General features: G+C 31.1%; 4 protein-coding genes across 5 annotated transcripts; 1 reads left to right on the top strand and 3 right to left on the bottom strand.

Moving 5' to 3' along the window:
• The first annotated feature begins 1374 nt into the window (after window positions 1-1374).
• Window positions 1375-3638, top strand: LOC101492271 (uncharacterized). The gene is made up of 6 exons (XM_004511506.4): window positions 1375-2182; window positions 2277-2391; window positions 2495-2576; window positions 2654-2705; window positions 2826-2880; window positions 2976-3638. Exons 1-6 carry the CDS (start codon window positions 1805-1807, stop codon window positions 3152-3154), a joined length of 861 nt encoding a protein of 286 aa, XP_004511563.1. The 5' UTR covers window positions 1375-1804; the 3' UTR covers window positions 3155-3638.
• Window positions 2882-4393, bottom strand: LOC101492610 (uncharacterized). The gene is made up of 3 exons (XM_004511507.4): window positions 4366-4393; window positions 3529-3638; window positions 2882-3360 (listed from the first exon to the last, which is right to left on the bottom strand). Exons 2-3 carry the CDS (start codon window positions 3605-3607, stop codon window positions 3173-3175), a joined length of 267 nt encoding a protein of 88 aa, XP_004511564.1. The 5' UTR covers window positions 3608-3638; window positions 4366-4393; the 3' UTR covers window positions 2882-3172.
• An 895-nt stretch (window positions 4394-5288) lies between these two features.
• Window positions 5289-8281, bottom strand: MAPK13 (mitogen-activated protein kinase). 2 transcript variants are annotated; one of them, XM_004511504.4, is made up of 6 exons: window positions 7973-8281; window positions 7675-7804; window positions 7444-7581; window positions 6696-7028; window positions 5937-6120; window positions 5289-5857 (listed from the first exon to the last, which is right to left on the bottom strand). In XM_004511504.4, exons 1-6 carry the CDS (start codon window positions 8134-8136, stop codon window positions 5682-5684), a joined length of 1125 nt encoding a protein of 374 aa, XP_004511561.1. In that variant the 5' UTR covers window positions 8137-8281; the 3' UTR covers window positions 5289-5681. The 2 variants fall into 2 exon arrangements, with proteins under 2 accessions (XP_004511561.1, XP_012574541.1); XM_012719087.3 differs by lacking the exon at window positions 5289-5857 and having other exon boundaries at window positions 5956-6094.
• Window positions 8282-8883: 602 nt separating this feature from the next.
• LOC101493061 (uncharacterized) lies at window positions 8884-16986 on the bottom strand. The gene is made up of 7 exons (XM_073364323.1): window positions 16752-16986; window positions 16519-16648; window positions 14978-15734; window positions 10436-10484; window positions 10076-10355; window positions 9858-9993; window positions 8884-9089 (listed from the first exon to the last, which is right to left on the bottom strand). Exons 1-7 carry the CDS (start codon window positions 16882-16884, stop codon window positions 9015-9017), a joined length of 1560 nt encoding a protein of 519 aa, XP_073220424.1. The 5' UTR covers window positions 16885-16986; the 3' UTR covers window positions 8884-9014.
• Window positions 16987-22743: the final 5757 nt, after the last annotated feature.

Genomic DNA, 22743 nt, shown 5'->3' with positions numbered 1-22743 from the left:
AACATTTCTTTCTCAGTTCTCGCCATTTTCTTCTTACAATCAACCAAATGATAAAAAATAACTGAAAATGGCTTACGGAGTGATGGAAGGAGGTAGCATGGAGCAAACGCTTTGTGAACAGTATAGAATACAAGTTGTTATTATCATTAAAGAGGAACATGAAAAACTAGATACACTATACAAACAAAAATGTACTTATGCTATATATAATGATACATAAATCCTGCTTGAAGCAACTAGGTTTTTCTTGGAGAATGCAAACCAGATGAAGAAGAGGCTCTCGAAATTACAGAAACAATGGAATGAAAAGCATTGGATGCTATCTTTGACTTTATCTGTCCTCTTTTTGGAAGTGGCCTTTTAGCTCTGAACCTGTTCCTGTTGTTTGTCACTTCATCAGCTGCAACACGACCCATTCTGTTGTTCATTATGCTTTTGAAAGTAGATTGGTAATGTGCGTTCTTATGAAAAATAGTGAAGGACAGGGAGTTTATATAGAACTATGAATAGGCTCTGAAAAATTTACATTGGAAGGAGGGTGTAACACTTCTGTCTCAGTGGTGGAGGTTAGGGAGCATGCCAGCTAATTTTGTTCAATTTTACAAGATTCCTTTCAGATCAACGCAGAACAAGTTGAACCTCCAATCTATTGAGTGACCCCAAAACAAATCGTAGGCTTATATAGCTTCAAAGATACAATATTGTTGTTTTCAACCTCTGCCAGTGTAAATGATGAACACGTGCGGGTCCATGTGGTATCTTGAAAGCTGTCCTGTCTTGTGTCTGGTAATGGGTTTTAGTCACTTGGTGTTTTCTTTGACAGATATATTTGTTAATGTTTATCATGCCTATTAGGTGGGACTCAAGAAGCTAAAGTTTATTCTTTATATATAGCCTGCTGGCCAAGCAAATATTTAATATTCTCTTCTCATATGCACAGATGATGATATGGCATCACATGGTCATCAAACATATTTCGCAGAAATTAGACAAGTACAATTTTAAATGAGAAAAAATAATGATTGTCTCTCCAATTTACTCATAGTTTCTGATAATTTGATGTAATGTTGAGAATTGGACTTTCTGTTATGGTTGTCTAGGTGGTGTTTGCTTGACTCAATTATATATTATACAGAAGATTCGGTACGGCCTCCTGTTTGGCTACACAAAAGGACATGGACGTTCATAGGGGGCATTGCGGTTTAAAATAAAGTGTATAGAATGCGTATGATACATAAATCAAATTCTATTTTATCCTCGTTTGAACCAAGGGTGTAAAATATAAGTCATATCTGCTAAATACTTACAAAGAAGGAACTAAAATATTCTATCAACCTATACTAAGCAATTTTTCTTATGAACTAATTTTAACTTACATTAAATGCTCATATGTTGGTTTGTTAAAATGGACGAAATCTTAATCCACATTTTCTAAATAGTTAGTTAAATTGTGTGGGCTGTATCAATAAATTGTTCAACGACTATAATATTTTACAGCCGTGGTTGAGGCTAAGGTAAATGGCTGCCGTGAAAGCAGAGGATGAGATGTTTGTAATAAGGTGTTGGCAGCAGTAATTGTAATAATTCCATACCGAACCATGAAATGAAGTGAAGTAATATTCTTGGATTTCATGTCAAGGAAGAGCAAGTAAAGCCAATGGAGAAGCTAAACAATCTAGGCATTGATTCTTTGGACCAAAGCTGGAGAAAGCTCTTTGTTCATTTCCTCCAGTAAGTCACATAGGCTGCAATATATTTGTGAGTTGCAAATGTTAATAGCAACGTTTCTTAAGAAAAATAACAAATGGATGTTATAGTCAAATTCCCAACCAGAGTTTCATCGCATGGTCTGGGAATAAACTCAGACATCAAAAGGAGACTCACCCCCAGGTTCTCACCTAACAAAAGAACATGCAACTTGCACAAAAAGATGGAGATAGAACAAAGAAGCATATGTTTCAAGAAGAATGTCCAAAACAAAACTTGGGATAGCAACAGAATTTCGGCCATATCATCAAAGAAGGGATCCAAATACGGGCAAAATTCATTGCCTCCGGCAGAGATAGTAGATCACTTCTACACATGTATCAATGAGAAAGAGCTACAACAATTGGATGCATGCATATCTCAAGATGCCAGCTTTTATGACTATTCCTTCATCAAACCATTTCAAGGAAAGAAGGTTTGCACTTCAACCATCCTTCAAATTTACCTTAAACAACCTTGGTTGCATTGAGTAAATAGCTACACTAGATAATCTAGACACAACGTTGCAGGAAGTGATGCATTTCTTACAGCAGCTTATTGCTGGCATGGGACAGAATGTGAAATTCAGAGTGAGAACTATATGTGAGGGAGATGATTTAACAGTTGCGGCAAGCTGGCACTTGGGTCATATTCCTTTCCTAGATTTACTACAATTTTCTCATTGTTATTTGTTGTTTCCTAAGATATAAACGACACAAAGTTCATGAAAATATTTTTGGTATGGTAGAATGGAAAAAGGAACAAATCCCATTCACCAGGGGCTGCAGCTTCTTCCAGTTGGCGAAAGTAGAAGAAAACATGATAATTAGGTACTTACCAAAACAAATAATTGAATCACCAGTTTTCTGTTCTGCAGCACATATACTCACTATATAATTTTATTCAGGGGAGCTGAGATATTAATTGAATCACCAATCAAACCAGGAAGCATAGTTCTGGTAACTAGAGAAAATGCAAACCTACTCTTTCATGTATTCTAATTCTAACATGTAAAATCCTATGGTATTTCTGTTTCCAATTGGATTGATTTAATTGGTGTTTTCTCTTGAGAAATTCAGACTTTATTGAAGACCGTGACTTCATTGTTTGATGACTTTCCAAATGCAGCTGAATGTGAGTCAGGCTTCATATAGTATTTTTCATTTACTTTAAAATCAAGCCAAAATTGGTGCCCATTAACAAATGTACAATCATGCATGTTCCTGCAGGGTTTTTAAGAAGACCTCATGCAATACTAATATGGATGTTGAAAATTTACAAAATATTTGTAGAGCCTTTTCTTAGTCCACTACTAGATGGCTACATCAAACTATGGAGCTTCATGATACGATTGCTTAGCTATGCATTCAGTGTTGCTATGTTTATTTCTAAAACTATATTTAAGTAGAGGGTATGATATCTCACATCACTTTCCATCATCATCGGAGCTCCAGTTCCACCATGTATCCAACAACGAAAGGGCAACCAAGGGTCCTATAACAGGAGGAAGTCGTGGAGGTCGACTATAGGCGACAATTGGGTCAATCATCTCTTTAGTAGCTAGCTCCATTTCGTTCTTCTCTTGATTCTTCGGAGTTGATGTCGCCAATATACCTATATCAATATAAAATATCATTTCAAAACAAAAGGTTGTTTCAAGTACAAAATTTTGTTTCAATAATTTTCTTAAATTTGCAAGTTCCCACCGTCCAACAACTAATTAACAACTACAACAATACGACTTTTACAGTATTATATAGGAATGAAAGAGATTGCACATACCCTGTGATCCATTCACTGGGTACATTGGCATGAATCTGTTTTTCGCACAGATCGGTAGAAGTTCAACAAGTCTACGCATGTGTTTTATATATAGCTATACAGTTACGCGCCTGCAATTGGAAGAAAACAAGTCTTAGATTTTTATGAAATAAGAGAATAACAAACTCAGAGCAATTGAAACACAGGAAAAGCCAGCCAGAGGTTGTTTATAAACCGCAATAGACTCATTATTATTGAATTTATTTTTTCCAATTGAAAACTACACATCAGTTTGTGCAAATAACTGTGACCATGTAACGTAACAAACAAGATTTTTTTGTAAAAAAAAGAAAAGGTTTTAACATCATAACCTAATTTGTCCCTATGACGTACAGCTCAAGTGTTTGAACCGAAACACTTGAAGTAGTTTTGAAAATGAAGTCCAAAGTTCAAAAACCTTGACTATTAACTTAACATAGTAACAACTAAATTTGCCTATAAAACAACATCATGACCTAATCTATATAACTAGTATATCACGACAATACTTTGCAGAGAAGAGAAACTAAAAATCATTGATGAATATTTTTAATTTAAACAGCGCATATACAGTTCTAATATGAAACAAGCAAACCATGGATCTTGAATTCTTGATGTACTACTACTACTATTACTCAATAATAAGATCAGTCGAAGAGGAACACAATTTAAAACGAATTAAAGAAAGAAATCAGAAGCTATTCTATCAATACAATTGCGATCCTTGTATAATCATATAGGTTAATAATAGCATAATTTCAACTACCGAACGGTTTAATGGTGATGCTATAGGCATGAGAGTAAAACATGAAGACTTACAAAAAGGTGGATTGTAGGAAGCAGAAGCAGAAGCAGAAGCAGTGATCAGAAGAACCAATGAAAACGGAGTCTGAACAAGAAGCGGCAATGGAAGTTAGAAAATTCCCGAAGTTTTGCAACTGACAATATATAACGCCACGTGTGTCACAGGTGGCGTAATCTAAATTTAGATTGGGCTTTTTTCGTAAATTGGATTGCTACAAAAGTTGGATCCACTAAACGAGAATAAGGAAGCTACAATTATCACTTATCTATTTCTTACTAATACACCTCCATACAGACGACTTTTTCTTTTAAAATGTCTCTCTATATGAATGTTAAGTTACCTTTCGGAACAGGTAGCTTGGAGATGAGTTAAAGGACAATGAAAGTGATTTTAAAAGAAGGTTATGGATTCAAACCTAAAAAAGAAAGTAACATAATTACTAGTTTATTAACATTTATTTATAAAAACAGTTATCTTTCAGAAGCTAATGACTTAGCTTTAGAAAATCACTTATTTAATGTGTGAACCATTCAAATTGCTTAACATATATGATATATATAATCAAAGTGTTCAAGAAAAGTTTCATGAACCATTTATAACTATTAATTTAGTTATACTCTTATGCGTAATTAAAATAATTGGGATAAGTTTAAAATATAATTTCATTTTAATTTTTCCTTTTTACGTTGGTGACCAAAATAAATTTAGTTGCGAAGATAAAAGCTAACTAGAAAGAAAGTATTTCTAGAAATATTAAAAACAATGTTTTGACATTTTAAAAATTTTCAAAGAAATATTCAATTTATTTTCAAAATCCATTTTATTTTATCCGTGGAAATGGAAATAAACAGAAACATCGTAAAGTAAACTGGTCTTAAAGGTCAACCAGTTTGTCTAGGTAGCAAGATTCCACACAATATGTAAAATCCAGACATCATTGGAGCTAACAAATGCTGCTAATATGATATATGTAACCATTTAAAACAGAAAATAGTATTCAAGGATTATCGATAGATAATAAAGGCTCCGTGACACCATTGGAGAGAGACAAATGTATATTTTTTTGTAAATATTTAGTGAATTCTAAGGTCTTCTGTACCTTATATTGAGACATCGTCTCCTCAACCTAGAATTTTTACACCCAAAATAAAGGCTCCACGACAGAACAACATTTTTGCTCTCATATTTGTTCCTTGAGCAAACTTCAACATAATACAACACCTTTTGTAACTTGCAATATTCAACTGGACTATATATAGAAGGAATAGAACTTTCTGTACTTTACAATGTGTCATGATAATGATGAACAGACACTGTATATAAGCAAGAGTTATTGAGAGAGTGGATCCGGATTGAAGTTCACCGATTCCATCCAGATGAGCTCCTTAATATGCTCTTCAGTGCATGCTGGCTGCTCAAAATCAAAACAGAATGGCCTTGGAGCAACTGGCTCGTCGTTGATGTCATGAAGAGATGAAAGATAAGGATGACATAGTGCCTCTTCAACTGCAAATAAATGAAAATGCTATACTATATAAATATGAAAAGATGAGAGAAATTATATTCAATGAGCAAGTTATCATACCTGTAATTCGTTTGTTAGGATCAAATATAAGCATTTTCTCTAGTAGGTCCAGAGGCTCGGGCGGTATATGAGGAAATCTTGCCGAAAGATTTTGCTTCGTGCATTGAGGAAGTTGTTTGACATACCTTCTCGCATTTTCACTTCGGAGAAATTCAAGCCTAGAATCGTCGGGTGAACCTATTAACTTTTGAGAAAAAGGAAAGCAAAATGCATGTGTTGTGTTACAAACATGTAATAGTTAATTTACAAAGGAATTAGCATTCCATCCATTTTTAATAATAACAGCATTCAATCAAGCTGAAGCCTAATAAGATAGATTATTATATGCCTTTTATATCATTCAGAAGCAAGATGATATGCCGGTTGATAGATCAAGCTATTCTATATAATGCTAAAGGATTTAGCTTATCATATTGTGAATATTATCTAATGTCATTTATCAACAATAGTAAGTTTGCAACAATCAGGAAGAATTGAAAGTTCAAAAGCCTTATTGCACTTCAGTATAGTGAAGGGTGCCAATTCCCAACAAATTTAGCTCCTGATGTTTGAAACCCCCAAATAGAATCCATAACATGATTAATTTCCTTATGTTATAACAAGGGTCATGACTCATGAGTGTAAATGACAGGCAGTCTTAAGCAGGATGAATATTTTACAGAACAAAAACATATAGGCTATGCAAGAGATAGGCAGTGCAATATATTAATTAGAATATTCAATAGTCCTTGACATCAAATGGGAGCACCAAGCTCATACCTCTGTTATAAGCCTTAGTTGATGAACATAATCTTTCCCTGGAAACAAGGTTTTTCTGGTCATAATTTCAGCAAATATGCAACCAACCGACCAAACATCAATAGCAGAGGTGTACTCTGAACAGTTAAGGAGCAATTCCGGGGCTCGGTACCATCTAGTAACGACATACTCGGTCATAAAATCCGTTTCAGATGTCGTCCTCGCCAAACCAAAATCCCCAATTTTAAGATCACAATTTCCATTCAAAAGTAAATTACTTGGTTTAAGATCACGGTGCAAGGCATTGGCTGAATGCACATACCTCAGTCCTCTTAATAGCTGGTATAGAAAGTACTGCAAAATTCATGAAATATCAATTTGAAAGGAAAAACACAAATACAAGTCAAAACCTCTGGTTGTAAAAATGAAACTATGTCCTTCAAATACAATACTACCTTATAAGTTACAGCAGCCGTGCAATCTAAGTCATCCGATTGATTTTAATTAAGCAAAGAGATTCAAAATACAAAGTCAAAACATGAACCGTCTGATAAAAGATCGGACGGCCTAGTTGCACAACATTGAGATTGCGTAACTGCAGACAATCTATTTCTGCAAATCTTCATGACTTTCAAAATGGTCATCAATTTTCAATATCTTAGCAAATTAGCAATATGGTAAATGTTTACTTTTTTATTTCCTTCTGTTTCTGATATGAATGCAAAACTGAAAGCCCAATACCATGATTACAGGGAAACCTTAACCTTACCTGACAATGGTCAAGGTTGAGAGGTTGATCAGAACGAAGAATCTGATGAAGATCAGTGTCCATCAATTCATAAACTATGTAAACATCATTAAAAGCATCCTTTTGTGGAGGTCGTATTATATCCTTTATAGCAATAACCTGTGTACAAATTTCATCATCAAGACCTTACAGCATAATAATAGTAAGCTAAAAGAATTAAAATAAACAAAAAACAGTGAAGTTAGAATATACATTTTCATGGTCCATGTGACGTAGGAGCTTAATTTCTCTCAAAGTCCTTTTAGCATCAATAATATTGTCAAATGTATTGGCAATCTTCTTGATGGCAACTTCCTCATGTGTATCGGAATTAACAGCAGTACTGAAAAGAAAGTAAAATGAGTGTGGCATGCTTGTGATTGTTAGTATTGTTACTAAACTAACAAACACCAAGTCTAGCGCAACTGGTTGGTACATGGTGCATGTTATAAACTCTCGAGCACCGAATTCTACTACTACTGATAAAATATTATGAAACTAACTAACGTACCAGACGATGCCATAAGCGCCTCTACCGATAGGGCGAAGAGGAGGAACGTATTTGCAGGAAAGTTCGAATAAGTTTCCATACAAATTGTACTGGACATATCGACCTCTGTGAGTCAAAACCTTCTTTATTGGATCTCCCTCTGTATCTTTGCTTTTGCTACCCATCTTTGATCCTTTAACTCTTCTTCAATTCTCTTGTTTTTTGTAACTCCCTTCTCTATATAAGACTTCTTTATTTTCCAATTAAAAATAATCAACCATTTACAACTTGTAGCTTAACCGTTTCAATTTCGTCCAATCTTTATGAATACATGATGACGTTGACGTAAAAGTATCAACTTCCGTAGAGAAGAAAATTTTATTGAGCTGGTTTTTTAATGTTTGAAAATTGTAGATTTCGTCGTATGGAGTGTTGATGCAACCAATATTAAAATTTGGAACACATTAATTTTGTTAGACGGAACTAAATTTTGTGTAGCAACACATTAATTAATTAATAAATATACTAACAAGCTTTTAAAAAAAATGTGATGACAATTTTGATTGTCAACAAATTTTGTTAGACGGGGTCCTTAAAGACTTCGAACCTTATTGACTGAATCTCATGTTTTAGTTATATATTTTGGATTCGGTAGGTGTATAATTCCTTAGCAAGTAGCAACCGAATTCATAATTATATCGAAAAGCTTATAAAACTAGAGATTGGTAGAATTAGCATAAAATACCAAGTAGAAATTTCCAAAAATTAGTTGAATAAAACGAGATTATTAAAACTTAATTTAAGAAGCTGGTACAATATGAATTCTAGTTAAGTCGGTTTCGATCATTCCTCAACAAAGATCTTTAGAACATCCAATTTTACCATCACCATCCAGACATAAACAAAATATCAGCTTAAAGCAAAAACACTCGTAATTCAAAATCGTCATTGCATAAATAACTGAATATTCAAATTAATAATCAAACAACTTTTAGTAGAGGGGAAATACTATAAACTCTAATCACAGCCAAAACTGCATAAGCTAGAGCAGAAACCATTACAATTAAGGAGCATTTGAACTAGTTGGTGCTCCAAAACTACCAGCACCACGTCCAAAACCAGGTCTACCACCAGGACCCTGCAATAGAGTCAGAAGAATAAAATGCAATTAGGTCGATGGGATAATAGCATTCAATAAATGCCGATAATTTGGGTCCAGTCATCCAAGTACAGTTTCAGTTTCAAAATAAATACAAGCAGGAATAGAATTTATCCTACAAGCAAGCCAGACACTTCAAACTAGTCAAAAACACAAATTAAACAGTGATCCATAATTTGAGGGAAGCTAGAGGTAAAAGAGTGCCTACCAAGTAACTAAAAATCTATAAAATTTGTAGAGGTCTAACACTTATTTTGGTTGGAGATAAATAATTGATGCTCAACATCATGTGATATTTGAACATATATGACAAATCAATTTGCACAACACAAGAAAACTTGTATGTCCAAAATAACTTTATTTGATCAAAGAAAACAGAACCAACACCCAAGGTTTTGGTATTTCAGAAAAAAGTAAATAAGCATATAGTCCTTAAAAATTGATACAATCCAGAAGCTTAACTTATCTAAACTGAGTACAAGTCTGCTTTATAATGAAAAAAGGACACGATGCAATATAAACCAAACACAGAGAAACCAAAATGCGGCAATCACAGATATACAAGTGAAGAATTAACTACTACCCAAATACACCCACAAAAATAAAAACACAATTAAAGAACAACCCAAAAAAAATAAACAACAATTAGTAGGAACACAATCAATTATAAAAATGTAAATTAACAAATTCTGTAGGAACACAAAATCCAAAGATCATTCAAGTGAAACAATTGCGCAATAAAATTACCCCAAAAGAAGGTCTGTAGTCAGCTGGAGCTCCACCCTTGTCTCCTCCAAATTCACCAGCAGGTCCTCGGGGACCTCCACGGTATCCATCGCGATCACCACCAAACCTCCTTTCTCCCTCGAATCTAGGTGGGCCCCTGCTCAAAGAAAACACATTTCATTCAAACACTAAAACAACATTAACATCAAAACCGTTGCATAGCAAAAACGCCGAATTACCTTGGGCGATCACCAGGTGGACCACCGAATGGCCTTCCAGCTGGCTTAGCCTGTTTCTTCAAAGTGGCTGGAACAATCTCAGATGGAAGATTGAGGTAAGTCCTAAGGAACTCAATTCCATCATTGGTGAGGAACCAGTAATAATGCATCCAAGCAAAAGTTTCCCTAACATATTCTCTTGATTTGAAACTTTGCATCAGCTTAATCACTTGGAGATTAGGCACATCAATCTCTGGGTGCTTTGCGAGATTGAAGTCCTTCTTGGCATAGCAAACTCCCTCTGAACAACAACTTAACCAATTCAAACACAAAAATTCACAATTAAACGAAACCCTAAAGCATTGAACAAGAATAACACACCTTGGAAGAGGTACTTGCAGATCTCTCTACGGTTTTTCTCTGAAATGATCTGAAAAATTTTAACAAAAACTAAGTAAAAATAAATTCATATTCATAGATTCGATGTGTGTCTACAAAGGAATCGATTAGGGTTTACCATGGTTGCAATTCAGAGGCAGAGGCAACCACGAAAAGCTCTGAGATGTAAATCCTAGTACGTAAACCCTAATATTTACAATTTTTATATACCTTTTATGGGCTTATTGATGGCCCATTTGCAGTTTCATTTGGTGGCTTTTTTTCTGGCCCATGAAAGCTCTTATTTATTAAGATTTTTGTTGTAATAAAAAAATTTAAGTATTTTCAATATATTCTATTCTTTTTTAAAACGCACAAATTTTTTTGAGATTTATATAATTAGTCAATCTATTTAAATATTAACCGATGAGAAAATGTGTGTTATGAGTTATATGTGTTAGATAAATGTGTTGTTAAAACTTGACATTGAAAAAGTAATATTATTTTATTTTATCAGTTAAAATATGAATTTTAAAGGTATAATGGCAAAAACATACTAAAGATCCTATTTTACAAAGTTAAATAAGTTTTTAATTTTTATAAAATTTCAAAAAAAAAAATTAATCTCTATAAAAAGAATTCTCAAACTTTTTAATTTCAATTTTTATTTATTTATATCTAATCTCTATTTTGAAAATTTTATATAAAAAGTTAATATTGTTAGTCTATCGAAAAAGTTTCTATAAAATTAAAATTTAGACGTTCTTGAGTCACAGTTCAACTGACAAATTACGATATCATTAAATTTAACGTCTTGCTATCCATCTATTCTAAGACAAAAAAAAAAACATAGAAACTAAAACTGAATAAACTTATTTTAGAAATTAAACTTTTTTACTTATAATTTTATAAAGACTAAAAATACATGAACAATGCGAGAGACATTATAAAAAAAAAATCACCAAAGTTAAAATTTTAAGTTGTAAAAACAAACATGTTTTCTTGGCTTACATCGGCATTTAGCATTTTCGAAGTCATATTTAACCTTATGTTATATTTATTATTTACTTTTGTTTGTATATAAAGAGGGTTCAAACTGAAAAACTAAGTAAACTTGAAAATACGTTGTTAACTGCGAATTTATGATCCATATTCTTTCTCCACACTAGCATATTTTCATCGTCGCTTTGGATAGTAGGTGGGGGCATCATCTTGTCTAGAGGTCAATTTGACAAGCCTCCTAATTATTGACCCCATCCCACATTTTGAAGGAGTCAAAAAAATTAATAATTTAAAAGGCCCCCTAAACTAAAATCCCCTTAAAAATTTGTGGGCTTAGGAGGCCCATAGGCCCATAGGCCCACTTTTTTAAAAAAAGAATCGATTTTCTTTTTTGAGAAATAAAGTTTTTCAATTTTTTCACCGATAATTTTTTTTTGTTTTTTTCTACAAAATTTTCCGATTTTTTCGATAAAAAGTGTTCGATTTTTTTCGATAAAAATTTATAATTTTCTTTCGATCAAAATTTATGATTTTTTTTCGATAAAAAATTTCTGATTTTTTTTCGATAAAAAATTTCCGATTTTTTTTCGATAAAAAATGTCTAATTTTTTTTTCGATAAAAAATATCCGACTTTTTTTGGATAAAAAATTTCCCTTTTTTTTCGATAAAAAGTTTCTGATTTCTTTTTTGATAAAAAATTTTCATTTTTTTTGTAATAAATTTTTTTTCAAGAAATTTTTTTTAAAATTAACAAAATATTGGGGGCCTATCGGCCCCTAGAGCCCCCTCCCTTAGGCCCCATGAAATAATGGGCCGAAATTAAGGGGCCCTTAAAAGATTATTTTGATAGGGAGCCTAATAATAAAACAAAAAAAAGTAAGGGGGCCTTGTAGTTGAGGGCTTTTTTGACGGCTCTAATCTTGTCCCACATATCTCGGTGGACTTTTTTAAAAATCAATATTGCATTGATCATTAATATAATTTCATTATGACAAAAAAATAAAAAATTCCGTTTTTTTGGATCAAATGAATGAAAAATACATTTTCATTATCTAAATACTATCTTACCTCTTTTCTCGTGTTATTTTCTTTTATCTTATTAATTTTCAGTATCTAAAGTCTTCATGTGGAATGCTTCATTCATGTAATGAGGACTCTTGACACTGAGGCCACTATTTCTCTTAGCTTCATACCAAACTTCCCACCCCTACAATCTGAGCTTTAAGAATATTTTCAGAAACCTCTCTATTATCTCTTAATACATCTTCACCAATTTGGCATAATGCATAGTAATACGTTAAACTTTTGATTTTCATATTAATTATTTTTCTTTAGTGTACCATATTCATTTTAACAATTGGTAGTTGCAGGAAGAGGATATATTAATTTTCTGTATTTGAATTCATTTTTAAAAAGTGAAAATCGAATTGCATGGTATTAATGTGACCGGTAGAATATTTTGTTGTAGTGATTTTTTAAGAACATAGTTATGCATGCCTAAGTGTTGGAAGACACAATACCTTTGTTTTGTTAAACATAGTTATGTTTAGCTCTATTGTTGAACTACAAATAAAATTTTGGCCAAATTATCTCACAAACTCAGATAGGGCTTTATTCTATATTCACCGCCATTTTGGCAATGACCTTGTATATCTCACAAACTCAGGCTTGTCCACTTCAATTTGACATTAAATATGTATATAATAGACTTTTACACATATTTTATATAATAATAAAAAGTTAACACTTCTCACCATTTTAACTGTGAAAAATGAACTACTTTACAAATAATTCTCTCTTAAAAATTAAGGAGAGACGTTGAGTGGCTAATTCCGCTCACAATTTTCTTGGTTTTCCACCAAAGTCTAATGTTATTAAATTATGAAAAATTATTAATAGATATTAAAACACTCTAATAACATATTAAGAGACATGGAAATAGAGAAACTAATGTGATAAATGTGATATATTGATGATATAAAATAATGAGAAAAATAAATAAAAAATAAAACATTAAATGGATATATAAAAATAATAGTTGTGTGTATCACTATTGTTAAATTATTGCTTAATAAACATTTAATGACTCTAATCAAACATCTCAAAAATATTTCCTAAATAAGTTTTATCATAATTTTAGATTATTACGTACATTTTAAAACACACATTTATTTTATTTTATTTACTAAATGGGTCCCACACTCCGAAAGGAGAGAGAATGGATGTTTTGGTCGTTATTAGCCATCCATTATTTTCATCCTCCAATGATGAAGATGTCCCCAATTAGGTAAAACAACTCCAAGTGATATATTAAGGATGAAGGTGGCTAAATATGTGTACATCTAATAGTATGAGAATGTGGAACTCAAGTACAACTTCAATATAAACTTTCACATGCTCAATTGTGAGTCTCATTGAATTTGAATGTTACACTAAAAATTAAAAAAATTAAAAAATTTGGTGTACATCTATAAGAGTTTATACACATTAAAACTAAAAGAAGTAAAAAGAGTGATGTGATATGTTGATGATATAATAGAAAGAGAAAACTATAAGCAAAATAAAGTCTTGATTAAGTGTATAAAAATTTGATATAGATGTATATCATTATTAAAAAATTAGCTAAAAAAATGAGGTTAATTGCCCTATATTCAACTGCCCAAGAAACTAGGCAACACTCAAATACTAGTACATCTTCATTGTATAAAAACATTAGTGCAAAGCAAGACATATATAATCACCAGTTGTGTCTGTTTGTTATAGACGTGCATGTGGTTACTGGTAAAGTCAAAAAGCTTTTTGTGTACGACACTGAGGTCTGGGGTTGTTGTATAAAAGAGACACAAATTTGGAAAAGGCAAACCCATTATTATCATTTCAGAAAACAACCACTTGTACAGTCAAATACCAAATCCAACATGTTCTGTATTTGTATGAATGAATCTTCTAAATCAAGTAACTTTCCTCTGCAGGTAATTTCAATCACCTTTATTTCTTTTTTTCTCTTCCATGTCAAAGCACTCAATAAACACTTCAAGCCTCAATATTACACATATACATATACATTTTATTTTCAATGTGGTTACTGGTAAAGTCAAAAAGCTTTTTGTGTACGACACTGAGGTCTGGGGTTGTTGTATAAAAGAGACACAAATTTGGAAAAGGCAAACCCATTATTATCATTTCAGAAAACAACCACTTGTACAGTCAAATACCAAATCCAACATGTTCTGTATTTGTATGAATGAATCTTCTAAATCAAGTAACTTTCCTCTGCAGGTAATTTCAATCACCTTTATTTCTTTTTTTCTCTTCCATGTCAAAGCACTCAATAAACACTTCAAGCCTCAATATTACACATATACATATACATTATATTTTCCCTCATCTTTTTCCCCTCTTTCCAATCAGCAATCAAAAAAAAAAAAGTCAATAAAATCAAAAGGACAAGAAACAAGCTCTTTCTAGTTAGAGAGATATATAATTAATCAGAACTTCAGAAGAGAGGGAGCATGAGAAAATATTCTTAATTAATTTTAATTATAAGAAGAAGGAAAGGGAGAGAGTGAATTTGTAATTCCCATATTTGACGATGATGAGTTTGGTGGTAGTACTTGCTCTTCTTCAGCACTCTCCCAGAAAATAAAGTTAGGACATTGTTGTTGAGTTTCCACCCATTCATTCAACTCTTGTCTCTGCAAAGACTCCAATGTCACATCTCCTTCTTCATGATCCATATTACATGACTGCACTTCATGATGAATTGGCACAAAGTTTTCCACATTCTCTATTAATGGTGGAAGATAATTACTAGTATCATGATGAATGGCTGCAGCTGCTGTAAAACCTGTTGCTGCAGAATGAGGAGGAATCAGGGTCTGAATTTGATGATGATGATGGTGGTGATTCATGTTCCATGTTTCAGAGCTCAAACTCATCATAGTATCATGGAAGAGTACTTCTGGTCTTGCATTATGAATGGTGTCTGTTGTTGTTGTTGTCACATGATCTAGTGAGCTTGTGTCAAACATAAATAAAGGGCATGTTGAAGAGAATAAGGTTTCTGGTTTTGTTGTTATAGTTTCTTGGTTGGTGAAGTAATTATCTAGTTGGTTGGAATTATAATTGAAATGAGGATGATGATGATCAACAGTACTTGGTGCATTAACGGTACTGGTGATTGATGAAGGAGCAGAATTAGAATTAGATTTTCTTATTTTCTTTTTGATCCATGAATTCCAATAGTTTTTTATTTCATTGTCAGTTCTACCAGGCAAGTGGCTTGCAATGTGAGCCCATCTGCATTTCATTAAATAATTACTTAAGTATGCATTAAGTTAATTTCCTGTTTAAATTAAGAGAAAGCATATATATCTTGCTAATTAAGATGCTTAAATAATAAAAATGAAATCGTAATTTGCAAGCATACATGTCAAGAATAAAAAAATATTTTAAGAAATAAAAAATGTGAGTGGCAGGCTGAGGTATACAAACACTGAAAAACAGACGAGTAAATTCCAACTGACAGAATTGCCAGCTTAACTTCTCTAAAACTATAGCTTCGAGGTTGATATATCAAAATTGCTTCATTATTTAATAGTAGCTGAACTTTATGTTTTAGTATTTTTTTCAATTATTAACTATTAAGTTATGTAGCTAGTAGTCTCAGAAATCTCAAGTCCATTTCTACCTGCTGGTGTTACCTAATATATTGATACTTTTTTTAATTTATTCCAAATTTCAAGCGGTTTTTATATACTTAATTTCCAAAATCCACATATTAATCAGCATTTTGAAAAATAGAACCATACTCTTGCTGGTTCAGTTCAACTAGCTAGGAAAAACAAGGGATATACACAAGACACTTTGAAATATATAAAAGCAAGAAAAAGGAGTGATCATGATTCAAAATGGTTAATTAGTAGCATGGTTTTAAATTACAATTACCCCACAAACCTTTGATACTTTTGCAGCGACTTCAATTAAAATTCGCAATATTGCGAACCGCAATTTATAACTATGACTGGTAGTGTGAATAGTACTAGCTAGAGTGATTGAAATTTGAAAGTTGAAATGAACTAACCTGTTTCCAACAACCCCATGAAGGCTTATAATTAACTTCTCCTCTTCAGGTGTAAACCTTCCTCTTCTAATATCAGGCCTCAAATAATTAATCCATCTCAAACGACAACTCTTACCACACCTTTGAAGCCCTGAAAGAACAAACATATATCATCATATTGATTAATTAATCACAGCAATTAGAAAATGATCAGGAATTAATTAATAATTAATTAAAGGCATGCAATTGCAGACCAGCTTTCTCTGGAACTTCACTCCAACAACCATATCCATGAGTAGTAATATATCTAATGAGTTTCTCATCTTCCTCAGGAGACCAAAGCCCTCTCTTAACCTTCTGTTGATTGCAGCAAGAATGGTGACCCATCTTAATTATTATTAATTACTTCTTGTTGTTGTTGTTCTTCTTCTATCTATATATTACTAATTCTTGTCTCTTTTTAATTTAGTGCATTCATCAAACATGTTGTGTGCAATGAAATAGTTAGAGTTATCTGTGTTTGTTTCTCTTTAAAAACTGAAGAGGGAACCGAAGCCGACATTTACAACCTGCATGTGGGACCCATATCTTCCATCTAACCCTAAAGTGACGTTCCATCAACTTTATTATTCTTATAGCTAGCCATTTTCTACGTACATGTTTGTGTAGTAGTATTACGTAGCAAAAGCTTCTTCACACTTTATTAATTACCGCAACAAGACACACCAAAGTAACTCACAATAAATAAGGAAAGGAGCTCAAAGAAGAAATAAACTATATTATAGAGATTAGTATTGCTGCCGTTTGTTTCCTCTCTGCCAACTATATATTTATATATACGTCATTTTACATCATCACTATAACACAAGTGGATATATGAAAGAGATAGGTAGGATTCTTTTTTAATTTATATACATAAAGTAATCTCCAATAATTACTACACTTTCATATCTTTTTCATGTACTTTGCTGGTATAGAAAACTAATTAAATGGTCCATTAGTGAAATAATACATCAAAATTACTCAAATGGTTTCAGTTTTTTCTTAATGGACATTTTAAAAAAGATAAATTATCATCCACTCATTTTCAGATATGTCCCCTTTGGGATTTTGGATCCTTATTGAATCGTTAATTAACTTATATATATGTCATGTATTTTAAATCTTTATTTCATAATAACTTGTTGTAGAACCCTCTAAAGCATAATGTGAGTGACAGTGTGAATAGGACAGAAAAATCAGTTGATTGTTTTATGATTTAAGCAAGCCCAAACTACTAATTATTTGACTTGATTGTGTCTTCATTTAATTAAGAAGGAATAATAAATTCATTAATATTGTTGGCATAACGTGTATAAGTAACACGATTGACGTCAATTAAAGTTAATAGCCTTATATAGGTTCTGTAAATTTCAGTTTAATTTGTAAATTACACAGGTTAGGAGTTCCAATTATTATTATTATTTACCAATAAAAGTTATAATCATTGTTCAATTTGATCTTATCACTTTTCAATAATTTCAACTCTAATAGACCTGTACTTATTTTTCAGGAACTGTGTGGGACCACCACCACAGACGATGGACGTGTGAGTGGTGAGTGGTGACTTAAAAGAGGAATTGGGCGTGTATCAACTACACTAATGCGGAGCTTCAAAATTGATTTTGATTTTGATTAAAACACAAACATTATATTGGATACATTCATTTTAAAATCACTCCAATAAATGTCTAAAGTCTACAAATGCAAAAAAATGTTAGGTTAGGTAATATGTCCAGGTTGAATATGAAAATTCGCATATATATAAATTTATAATTTTATTTACAGAACTAAAAAAAATGAGTTCAATAAATAAATTTGAGTCTAGGAATCAATTTTAAATTTATGAAATATAGTTATGAATAAATTTATTGATATTTGTTTAACTAATTCGTAAGTGTACTCCAAAATCTAATCATGTAAATATTTCTATAAGGTAAAAAGTTATTTTAGTTTCATCCTTTTTTTTTAATCAATTATTGAATATATTTAACGCACAATAACAAGCAACAACTTCAATGTTTTTTTTTTCCGTTATTTCCACTATCTTACTGTAGTGTACTAACATTTCCTTTATTTTTATTTTTATAATTGTTATAATAAGTAGGATTGAAATTTATGTGGTAAAGATAAGGGCATGTCACATGATAATCTCCGGGTCGAAGGTGATGGGGTCACGAATTGAGGAAAGATGTTCTGTCGGCTTAGCCTAAAAGTGGGCTATTATCGTGTTTCAATGATGCCTCCATCGAAAACAACCATTAGTTATGGAGGCGAGATCATGTTGCTTTTACACAATGACATTGCTTCTTAAAGTATCCATGCAATGAACTTCATAATCTCATTCTGAAATCTTTTTAATATCGTCATCAAGATTTTCCAAATATTGATTTGTGAACTTCAAGATCATTTCTTTTTCTAGATAATCATTAGATAAAGACGACATGTCACAATTGTACATCAAGTTGATTACTTTCTTTTTATATTTTTATATTCCACTAATTTTGTTTCCTGATTGTACATCAAAATTAGTAGGCAGGCTCCGGTTAATTTGATTATTGCCAATGTTTTACTTACCTCTTCTATGTAGGATTTTGTTATCCTAAAAGGTTCACATGACTCACCTTGTTGTGATGGTATTTTTGAGACAATAGCGTAATGATGGATTGGGTGCTTCAACATTAGTGTCTCATTTGCTTTACATGTTGAGTTGATTCACACTGTGAGTATCTTCAATTTAGTTTGTAAGAAGGTTGGCATAATATTTGGTTAGAAAGTGCCTCTAAACAGTTATATCAACTTTCAATTCTTTTAGCATTGGATCTTCTTTCTCGTAATTTTTTATTTAGGAAAAGGTGTTTCGATAAATAAAAGAGTGTGAGTATTTATAAACTATTATTAGTCTCGTGATTAAGAGGATAAAGGATGTGTTTAACTCTCATGCGTGACTTAGATCCTTATTTTGTCAATGTTATGATCTTAAATTAGGAACACCATATTTTCAACATATTATTTGTCTTGTGTAATCATTCATGATTTTCTCTTTGTTAAACATTTCAGTGAATTAAGAAATGTGAATATTATTTATAAATTACCATCGATTGAACTTTTCAACTAATGTGAGACTTTTTTGTGTACTTAACACACTAATCCATTATTCATTTAAAACACATAATTTAATAAGTTTAATTGCATTCTTACTCCTCATATTTTGTTTCGATAACGGTTCCTCCATTTTAAAATCAATCAGGTCACAAGTATTACATTTGTTGCAATTTTAGTTATCACTCATACTTTTTGCGCCAAAAATCATGATATGAAAAGTTTTTAAATTACATAACATTAAATATATTTATGTGGCAAAATATACGTGATTTATATTTATCCACTTCATCAAACAATATAACAATACATTTAAGTCTTATTTGCAGTTTTAGTCACTTTATTTTTATTAATTTACGAAATTGGTCTCCCTATTTTAAAAATCGACGATTTTGGTTCTTTTATCTGATTTTGTAACTAAAAATAAGCGATGTGGCATGTTTTAAATTAAGTACATACAATACGGTGATGTAGAATGATTAACAAACATGAAATCAAAATAAAACACTATAAAAATTTAACTTTCAACTTCAATTTTTTTTCTTCATATTTATAATTTAACCAATGGCATATGAATAGTTAATGCATCTAAATGGTTTTATATAATTGAGTTGTATGTCACATTATTTAAAACATGTCAAATTGTCTTTTTTTTTAATTCAATTAAGTCTATATTTAATAAATAATAAAAACATTTTTAGAAATTAAAAATAAATTACAAAAAGATATTATACATGATACTTAATCCAACTTTATTTTCTACATCCATATGGTTAATGTCATGTCATTTAAAAACTGGATATATAACAACTTTGAAGTCTAAATATTTAGGATGAGATTAAAATTACAATAAGTGTGATACGGAAAGGGTAAAAATATTTGATTTAAAAAGACGATGATTATTTTCATAAGCATGATAAAATAGGAAATCAAACGGGTAATTAAATGGAAGAAATTTTACTTGATCAAGAAATACCATGCTTGTTGAAGAAATGCCTTTGTTTGGGTGCAGTTGTGTGGATTAGTTAAAACACACAACTAGTAAAGCATTTGTTTAATATGGCATTTCAAACGTTTTGTATTGATACGTATATGGAATATATAGTTATGATAGTAGTGAAAGGGATAGGAGAGAAGTGTTGATTGATGCAAATGAACCACCAAGTTGATGTGCAAGAAATAAAAAAGGACATTTGCTTGTATGAATCGCAAGCTAAAACTTTGAAAGTAATATACAAATTATATTTAAAATAGACATTTAGAAGGAAATGAAAAGGGAAAATCATTGTACTTAGCTTTAAGGAGGAGCAATAAAGAGGTACGTGGGCCTTGCTATTTGATTTTAAACCAGTGATAAATGAGGAGAAAAAACTATTTAAGGACATTGCCTTTATAAGCATGGTTGGTTAAGTTATTAAGTCATGGATGAAATGTCTCCACCATTGGTTCTTTTAATACAGATGTGATCCGCATGTCCCTCCCCCAATTCTTTCTTTACATTTTTATTAATCATAATCAATTTTTGTAAATAAAAAAAGTATACAATATCAATATATACAATGTACTTCTCCAATTTATCTAGCTAGATACATATTGGTGCATGCTCAATGCATTTTTATAAACCAAGTATTTTATTGACATTTATTCTCGAGGTGGAAGTATCTAATTTAGGACTAGTAGAGCCCTCTTTCCTTCAAAGGAAAGTCCTCTGTCCCCTGTTTATCAAAATGCCCCAAAAAGGCAAAAACAAAAGTATATTATAATGGTACATGTAAAATGTGATGGTAGCTAGCGTATGAGATGAAATCAAGCGAAGGATCAGCCAAAAAAATTTTGATTATGATTCACTTCAATAAGTGTCTAAGCTTTTGGTATATATCAACTATATTACAATTAATAAAAAAAAAAAAAGTGCGACGACTAATAATAGAAAAATAAAATATCAATTGTAAGTATCATTTTAAGCATCGTTAATCAATCATTTTTTTTTAATTTATATTTACTTTATACGCACTTATAACTTAATTAGTTCATAATAATTAGTAGACATTTTCATCACTCTCTTTAAAGTTATTTAAAAACTCATAGTCATGAGATAAAATTTCTTCAACGTAATTCGTTTAAAATAAAATAAAAATCACTTATCGACAACTTTTAGCCAATTCCACGGCTAAACCTTCAAATTAGGAAAAAGTATCTTGTACTTGAGCACCACAATTCCCACTGCAGCCAATTTACCAAGATTTTTTAACAGTATTAGTGTCATAGAATACCCCAACAACTCTATCGCCCTACAAAAGCACCAAACCAGAAAAACAGAACTAAATTCTTAGAAGGAAAAAAAAAAACACCAACACTGGCAACACATTCCTTGGTCCAGCTTAATATTTTTAGCCACCATAAGCCTCTTATATATATAAAAAAAAGTTGATGTTGAATATAATATAAATGAGAAGATATATATCTAATATCTTAAAAAAGAAATTGATGAAGATTTAGTGTTAAAAAACACTTATCTTTCCTCTAATTCATGTGATAATATTTCATACTTTTCTTACTATTTAACAAATACTGTATTTATGAGATACGTAAATCGAGCAAATATGACTTGCCAAGTTCAAAAATAAAAAAGAAAAAGAAAAGAAAAACTTATTAAAATTATTTATCACAAAGAAAAATTAAATGAAAGTGAATTCAGATAAATTTAATTAAATATTTATATTTTTGTAGTTAAATTTTTTTTAAAATATAAATTGTAAGTTGTTTTTGTAAGTCATCGTAAGTAGTGCTATAATATATCAAAAAGTTCCTCATTTTTTAAAAATTGAAATTATGAGTAATTTATAAATATTCATTCTGGTCGATCTATTTCTACACCTTTTATAAAAGACAAAAACATAAAAATTTATATAAAGATTTAAAATAGAAGATACCTTATAAATGCTATGATACAAGCTTAAAATCATAAAATGTAAAATTTTAAATAATATAATTAATATCAATAATAAAGAGCGCATAAAAAACATTTATCTTGATATATATATATATATATATATATATATATATATATATATATATATAAAATATTACATTTTTTTTTTTCTT

Source organism: Cicer arietinum, chromosome 8 (assembly GCF_000331145.2).
Source record: "Cicer arietinum cultivar CDC Frontier isolate Library 1 chromosome 8, Cicar.CDCFrontier_v2.0, whole genome shotgun sequence".
Taxonomy (NCBI): domain Eukaryota; kingdom Viridiplantae; phylum Streptophyta; class Magnoliopsida; order Fabales; family Fabaceae; genus Cicer; species Cicer arietinum.
The sequence above is the reverse complement of the archived record's forward strand: the minus strand, read 5'-3'. Positions and strand labels throughout refer to the sequence as shown.